The sequence below is a fragment of the Agelaius phoeniceus genome, chromosome Z (genome assembly GCF_051311805.1).
Source record: "Agelaius phoeniceus isolate bAgePho1 chromosome Z, bAgePho1.hap1, whole genome shotgun sequence".
In the NCBI taxonomy this organism is placed as follows: Eukaryota; Metazoa; Chordata; class Aves; order Passeriformes; family Icteridae; genus Agelaius; species Agelaius phoeniceus.
In genome coordinates, this window is record NC_135303.1 from 70,322,372 (window position 1) to 70,330,578 (window position 8,207).

General features: G+C 43.2%; 1 protein-coding gene across 1 annotated transcript; it reads left to right on the top strand.

The window, feature by feature from the left end:
- The first annotated feature begins 1,859 nt into the window (after positions 1–1,859).
- Positions 1,860–7,984, top strand: F2RL1 (F2R like trypsin receptor 1). The gene is made up of 2 exons (XM_054652674.2): positions 1,860–2,124; positions 6,099–7,984. The coding sequence occupies exons 1-2, from the start codon at positions 2,052–2,054 to the stop codon at positions 7,199–7,201; spliced, it is 1,176 nt and encodes a 391-aa protein (XP_054508649.2). The 5' UTR covers positions 1,860–2,051; the 3' UTR covers positions 7,202–7,984.
- The last annotated feature ends 223 nt before the right edge of the window (positions 7,985–8,207 follow it).

Below are 8,207 nucleotides of genomic sequence, written 5' to 3' on the forward strand. Positions count from 1 at the left end.
ATAGAGATCTGAGAGGAAAAACTCTGGAGACTAGTAAAGGGAGGCTAAATAAAAAGCTAAATGAGAAGACTACAGCTCACTGTACAAGGTGATTAAAAGCAGGATTAAATGCCTCTGAAGTGGTTTATAATGGTAAAGTAAATAAAATGGCACTGAAAGTGAGACAGGGAGGTAGGCTGGAGGGATGGGCTATGACTTTCCCAGTGTTTAGCTAGAAGGCTGGGACTTAGATGAGAAATCCATAAACTGTGTGGGTGACAAACAGGAACTTGTGTGGAAGACAAACAGGAACTGTGCTTTAAGCATGCAGTAATTTATAACAAAGACTCAAAACCAAGAGGTCCTTAATGTCAATTTGAACACCCAAAACTTCCCAGTGCCATTTACCTTCATCTCTCTGTACTCCCAGACATCTACTCCCAACTGTATCTCATGGCCACCACAGAAAGACAAAACCAAAAATATTTATTCTCTTTCAGAACCATGTAAAACCAGAACCACACAGTATATGCATATAAATATAACGCTCATTCAAAAAAGAGGAAAAGAAGGCAATTTTATCACTGCTTGCACACAGAGCATTTTGCAGAATAAGGCAGAGAGAGCATTTCTGACTGTAGGTATGAACCAACCAGGGTTGAACACATGCTTTTAATTCTGGAATTTGGTAAGCAGTGTGCTTGATTTGATGACCATGAAAATGTTCAAAATTCTTATCTGTGCAGATAAACAGAAAATACTGATGACATTACTTTGTGCTTAATTTTGTTCCTGAAATACCTATTTGCAAAATCAAAGGGAAGTTGGGGTATTCTAAGCTTAAGTAAAGCTGCAAAGTGAAAACATCTTACTTAACCTTTCTTACTGGTTCATGCCAGTGTACTACCACAAAATGCTTGGGGGTTAAGCAGCAATTAGACATTCTCTTGCCTGTCATATGATGCATGTAACACATATATGACATATCTGGGCCCAGGGCTGTTTGACGTGCTCATCCATGACTTCGATGAAGGGCCAGATGCCTCCCCAGAGAACTTGCTGACAACACAAAACTGGGAGGAGTCACTGTTATCCGGAGTGCTGTGCAGCCACCCATGACAGACGGGACCTCATCAATGTCTTTAATGATCTGAAGGGAGGCTGTCAAGAAGATGGACCATGCTTTTCACAGTTGTGCCAAGCAACAGAAGAAATGTAACAGGCAAAAACTGATGCACAGGACGTTCCTCATGAACATGAGCAAGAATTTCTCTACTGTGAGGGTGACAGAGCACTGAACAGATTCACCAGAGAAGGTGTGGAGTCTCCTTCTCCAGAAGTATTCAAAAGCTGACTGGACAGGACAAAATCCTGAGTAATGCACTCCAGAGGAACCTGCTTGGGCAGGGAGACTAGATGAGATGATTTCTATGGCCTTTTCCAATATGCCCTGTTCTAAGATTCCACAATTCTGGGATGTTATAACACGGAAGAATAAGAAACCTGGAAGACACAACACAGTGTGTTACGAGGCAGCCGAAGTAACACGCCCCCACTAAACGCTGCTGGGCCCTGCCGGTGTGGCACAGAACAATCCTGCCCTGCTCCAGCAGCAGCCTGGCACGGACCGCTCCTGCAGCCGCGCCGCTCAGCTAGACTGGGCAGTGAGGGGCCGTTTACAGCGCAGTCCCCGCGGGCAGGGCCCACCGGCGGGCTCGGGGACGGGCGACCGCGGGCGCAGCGTGAGCAGGGTAAGAGCCGGGACCCCCGGAGCTGCTCCGCCCCTCAGCGGCCGAGCGGTTGCCAGGCACGGCCTGACGGTGACCAACAACCTGCGGGGGCTGCTGCGCACCCGCCATTTTGCGCCGGGCTAACCGGAGGCGGCGGCGAGCGACTCCCACCATTTCGGGACTGCGCCGCCACCCTCGGCCGAGAGGGAAGGGCCCGCCCTGGCCCCGCCCACCACGGGGCTGGTCCTGGGCCCGGCCGCGCCCTCCGCCCCGCCCCGCTCAGGTATCAGGTGAAACTGGCCGGGAGTGGGGGCCGAGTGGCGGCGGCCGGAGCGCGGTGAGATGGCTGCACGCCGTGGGTTGTGCCTGGTGCTGCTGTTCTGTGTGCTGCTGCGAGCTGCCGCCCCTGCTGAAGGTGAGCGGAGCGGCGTGAGCTGCCAGCTCGGCTGGCATCAGCGGGGCGGCGAGCGCGGCACCCCCGGCGGGCTCGGCCGCCCCTCAGCCGCGGGCGGGGGCACGGCGGGGCGCTCGGCGGGGCAGGTGTCTGGCCTGTCTGGGGTTCGGGGAGCCCGGAACGGAGAGGGTTGGAAAGCTCGTGTGGGTGGCAGTGTGGCTGCCGGGACCCGCGGGCAGGGCTCCCTGGCCGTCGGGGAAAGCGCTTCACGGGCAAGCACAGCCGGGCGCCTCGAGCAGCCCGCAGCCCTCTCAGGGCTTGTGGGACCCGTGGGGCTTGGCTTCACTCGCCTTGTAGAGAATCGTGGAACGGTCTGGCTTGGAAGGGACCAAAAAGCTCCCGTCTAGTTCCAACCCTTCCCCTCTGTCCCGGGCAGGGACAACTTCCACTATACCAGTTTGCTTAGAGCCCTGTCTAGTCTGGCCTTGAACACTGGCGCAGACGGGACATCCATAACTTCTGTGGGCAACCTGTTCCAGCCCCTCACCACCCTCACATAAATAGTTTCTTCTACCGTGTAGTCTAAATCTGCTCTCTTTCTATTTAAAACCATTTCGTCTGGTCCTGTCACTTAGTGGCCTTGTAAAATGCCCCTGTCCAACCTTCTTATAGTCCCCTTCCCGCCTCCCCTTGCGATAAACATGAAAAATCTTTAAAGACCATGTTAGGTTTTTTTCCCTGATTTAAAAAGCTAGGATTCTTTTTAAATTTTTTAGTCTGTGCTATTGCTTGTTGAACATAAGTGCAGTTTGAGGAAAAAAGCCTTAACTATATTAATATTTCACTGCTTGAAGTTAACTTTTTGCCACGTTTCGTAATAAACCCCATTGCCATATCTGTGCATACCTTTTCGCTGTGTCCTTCCATATTTCATTTACCGGGCTTATTTACCTAATAAAATCATATGCGTAAAGATTGTGCAAATATTGAAGCCAAGCACAGGATATACATTATATACGTATTGAAGCCAAGCATACGTCATATTTTCTCAAGGGATCGATAATAGGTAACTGCAAATTGTGTTCTTCAGAGCGGAGTTCCTGAATCAAGCTGCCATTTAATACCCTAATTATCTGACCTGAACGGAGTAAGGAATTTGGAATTCTCGGGGAAGAGGGAGAGAGGTTAAAGATCCAAAACCCAGAATAATCTTAAATTTAGTCCTGTTGGGAGTATTACTACCACGAGTAAACTAGTTAATTTTTGGATACTCCGTGCTGCTGTCACTTTTGTGTCTGCAGGGTAGGCATAATCCTGTGTTTGGTTTGTAGTGGCTTATATCTTCTGGACAAATGGCAGAGGTGTTGAAACAGTCTTTTGTGGGAGGAGAGAGTAACGCTTTTCCCATGGGCAGATTAGCAAGTCAACTGCATTCTCTGTATGTGAGTCAAGCAGGGTGAAACTCAGTCTTGGAAAAGAGCTCGATTGTTATGGAAAACGCCAAGTGGTGAATGAGTAAAGAAAGGATGTAGAAATGCACATACCTAACAAAGGATTGGTTGCTCAGTGAGGGAGTGTTAACTGCAGGGTAACAGGACACCGTGTCCTTATATGTATAGGTTGCTAGTTGGTCTGAAAAAAGCTGCCCAGTATGTTTTGAGGCTCGAATTAAAGTCAGTATAAAAACAAGACTTGGTTTGTGAAATCACTCTGTCTTACAAAGTAGAATAAAACAAACCTTTGTCTCTATGCTGACACTCTTGCAGTACAAAGTCCTGTCTGTGGTTCAGGTATCTGTGCATCCACTTTAGTGTACCTCTTACTGTAGTGTCTCACACTAACACTTCAGGACTTTTTGATGAGGCTTTTTATTTTTTTCCTACCTAACCTCTGAACTTCAATTGCAAAGCGTTGTTTTATATCTGATCATAAAACTTTAGTAATAACAAAGTGGGAGTGTATATTCTTCTGGTTCTCTACAATAATTTGAGTCTTTGGAATGGAATAAAAATAGCATGACTGGAATTTGATGGTATCGACCACTTTCTGATGGACAGGTACTTAACATAGCACTGTATGGTGCATTTTATTACTGTATCCTGATCACTGCTATCAACTTAGTCTGTAGGGTCTGCTTCCAAGCATCTCCCAGGATCTTTCTCAGCTAAGCTGTGAGCCTAATAAATCAGCATTGCTTAGCTCATTATCACTTCAGTATCTGGTATCTGTAAGCTATGTCCTTTAGGGTGGTTTTATGGGTTCTCCTGTTCATAGCTCAGCATAGGGAACTAGGATTGCTGCATTATAATGAACTTTTGCAGTACAGTGAACAGTATGCGGATGTGGTCATGGGGCTTGAATGTCTGAACGGAGAATTTTTATTATTCTGCTTTGTTTGTTGTAATTACACCACATATAGACCAAAATGACTATTTGGCATTTGTATTAATTTTCTTTAGGATGGTGGTTTTGTTAGTATAATTTAAGCCTCTGTCTTCATGCAGTCTACTGCAAAGATTTGTCCATGTCATTGTACAGGCAAAAAGTTTTCTTGCACCTCAGTTTTCCAGAGAAGGCTGCCTGGGTCTGGAGATCTTTAAGTGCTCAAGTGAATCAAAGTTAACTGAATTCAAAATTCTCAAGAGTGTGCATATTTCTGTATGCATTTTCAGAAGGTTGCAGAGTCTAGACAGGAATCAATGCTGTACATCAGACTTTTGCAGTTATAATTTGAAAGGAACAGCCATCTAAAGTGGACTGCCTTGTGGAATCTGTACTGAGAAACACACGCTTGTGTATTTACATATTGTGTAAGAATTCTTTAAAATGTAAGGTGGAAGCATTTTTTCATTTGGAACTGTATTAATAATTTTTAACAAAGGGGGAGGCTGTGCTTCAACATTGTTCATGCTGCTCACTGTTCAGGCACTCAAAAAGACTCTTTTTATATTACAATTGGGGGGCTTTGGCTAAACAAAACCACAAATATTGATTGAAAGTTTAGAAATAATCCTCCCTAAACCAGTCAGCTTCCATGTCCGTACAGTTTAGCTGTGTGGAATGGATGTCAGTAGGTGAATGTCTAACTTTTCAGAATGGTGTGGATTCCAGGATATTGCTTGTGCAGTTTAGCCTGTTAGCAGAGGAGGACTGTGCTGTGTGTGCAGAGGTTCTGAACTGGGCTGTTCAAAGTCTGTCCTGCAGGACTCGAGTCAGGAGCACCTGCCTCACCCATACAGTTTGTAAGCTCCCTCAGCATTCAAAGAGGCAGAGCAAAGCTTGTAGTGACAGCAGTTTGTGTATGAAGCAACCTTAGGTGTCTGCTCTACCACCTGATAGATACTTCGAGTAAAAATCACAGGGAGCAACTCTCCTGAAGGAGATCCCAGATGCTTTTGCAACTTCATGCACAGAGATAGTGTGTTCAAATTTCTGTTTGGATACACTGTAATGTGTGGCATGCCATAGAGATTATTTGTGCAGGGCTTTGGACATGGCATTCTGACTTTCAGTTTTAGCTTGTCTGAAAGGTAATATGTTCTCTATTAACTGCATACCTGATTTTTGGGCCATCTAAACTGGCCAAGCTACTGCAGTTAAATTAGCCTGCTGTGACCCAGCACTCAGGTGATCTGGCTCTTCTCTGTGAAAAGCTAATGGTGCCCTGGGGTAGTTGAAGCAGTTTCTACTGTAACTGTTCAGGTGGTAGGAGCCTTTTAACAAGGCATTTTTAATATCACTGGTGACATGGAGAAGTGTTTTGGTTTCTGGTAGAATCCTTGAATTCTTGAAGGGATAAAGGTTGTCCTTTGGGTAATAAATTTAAAAGAAAAGGAAGATAAATCATGAAGTGTTTGAATATCAGTTTTAATTTTTCTGCTGATGAGGCTGTCTGTAAATGTTCAGAGCAAATCGTTGTATCTAGTTTATTTCTTAAAAGGGCAAAAAGTCTGTACTTCAACACCAGTAACAACTTTTTTTTTTTTTAATTTTAGAGAATGATGGCTCCAGCAAACCAAAAGGAAGAAGTTTCATTGGCTATAAGGTTCCAATTGCAAATAATTCAGAAGAGTTATACAAGGTGGATGAATTTGTAGCAGAAGTCCTCACAGGAAAGCTGACTACAGTTTTTATTCCCATTGTTTATATACTTGTCTTTATAATTGGCTTGCCGAGCAATGCCATGGCCCTCTGGGTCTTTTTTTTCCGAACAAAGAAGAAACATCCGGCTGTGATTTATATGGTTAACTTGGCATTGGCAGACCTTCTTTTTGTTGTCTGGTTCCCACTGAAGATTTCATACCATCTAAATGGTAATAACTGGCTATTTGGTGAAGGTCTCTGCAAAGTATTTGTTGGATTTTTCTATGGAAATATGTACTGTTCCATCCTTTTCATGACATGTCTCAGTGTACAACGGTATTGGGTTGTAGTGAACCCCATAGTGAATTCAAAAAAGAAATCAGAAATTGCTTTGGGTATCTCCATTGCTATCTGGATACTGATTTTGTTGGGCAACATACCATTGTATCTTGTTAATCAGACAGCATATATTTCAAATCTAAACATCACAACCTGCCATGATGTGTTGCCTGAAAATGTTTTGGCTCATGATATGTTCAGTTATTTCCTCTCACTTGCGATTGGACTCTTCTTAATCCCGGCTATCATCACTGCTGTTGCATACATTCTAATGATTAAGACCCTGAGCGCTTCCATCATAGATGTAAGCACTGGGAAGAAACGAAAAAGAGCAATCAAACTCATTATTGTTGTCCTGTCCATGTATCTCGTCTGTTTTACACCTAGCAATGTGCTGATTATTGTGCACTATTCACTCCTCAAGACCTACAGCCAGAGCCATCTGTATGTGTGGTACATAACTGCGCTGTGTCTTTCCGCTTTGAATAGTGGTATCGATCCATTCATCTACTATTATATTTCAAAAGACTTCAGAGACAACCTTAAATATGCTCTTCTTTGCCGAAGTGTGCGAACTACACAGAGGATGCAAGTGTCTCTCTCATCAAGCAAGTACCTCAAGAAATCAAATTCTTACTCTTCAAACTCAAGTAGGACCAATAAATCAACCTACTGAGTTTAATCTTAGGAAAGTGAACTTTTGTTATTACTGGTGAAAGGATGTGAGTGACAGTAGACTTTGTACAAGAGACTCTGATGAAACACCTCTGCATTTTAATTACATTGAAGTCTGGAATTTGGAACTGACAGTTGCTTATTTTATGTAGAAATTATAAGCAGATAAATCTTCCTGGGAAACTGGGGGAAAAAAAGAAGACATTTCAGATGCTGTGCAAAAATGCTGCTGACCTAGAAGTGAGGCTGAAGACATTCTTGTTGAATATAAAAGTTGCTAATAAGCAAAATGTCTCTGGAATATTACACAGTATTGTTAGTATTTTTAATTGCCAGAAAAATCTGTTTTGTTTAACTGTAACTGTAATCTATTAAGCAGCTGAACAGATTGTGTGTATAGGACCTTGCTCTGTCTACCTGCTTACACTGATTATCATTTGAAGCTGTAGAGAGAAGTAGAAGAGAATCCTCTTCACCATCTTGGATTAGATTGCTTATTATCTTTGGTATAATATAATTTATATTTTGTTTTCCAAGTTGTGCTGTAAATACTAACATAGCAAAAACCTGTAATGTTATCCTATTAGAGTTGACAAGCTGATCTTATCAGCTAGCGCTGGGATAAAATGTTAGTTGAGATTATCCACTGTTACTTAACATTTGCCAGTACATGATCTTATATGGGGATATACAACAAAGTTTTGATGGATAGATATTTGATTTTATAAAATACGCCTTGTATTTTTTAAGACATCTAAATAAGATTTTTTTTTGTAACACATTTGAGTTGAGTGCTCTCTTTTGTTCTTTTACATGCACTTCAAAAGTAGTTCAACTTGACTAGTTCAGCTTGCCTGGCTTCACATAACAAAGATGATATTCCTAACAATTGTTGCAAGCATGACAACTGTAGCTGTAATGTCTAAATGGGTTAAGTAAAATTTACCTAATGACACGTTTGTTTGGAGAGCAATGAAAGTAGGATGTTTTGTGATAGTATTTCAGAG

Excerpts from the sequence above, each read along its gene's own strand:
- F2RL1 (XM_054652674.2), top strand. The coding sequence starts at position 2,052 with ATGGCTGCACGCCGTGGGTTGTGCCTGGTGCTGCTGTTCTGTGTGCTG. Across the intron at positions 2,125-6,098 it reads AGCTGCCGCCCCTGCTGAAG|AGAATGATGGCTCCAGCAAA; the intron begins GTGAGCGGAGCG and ends TTTTAATTTTAG.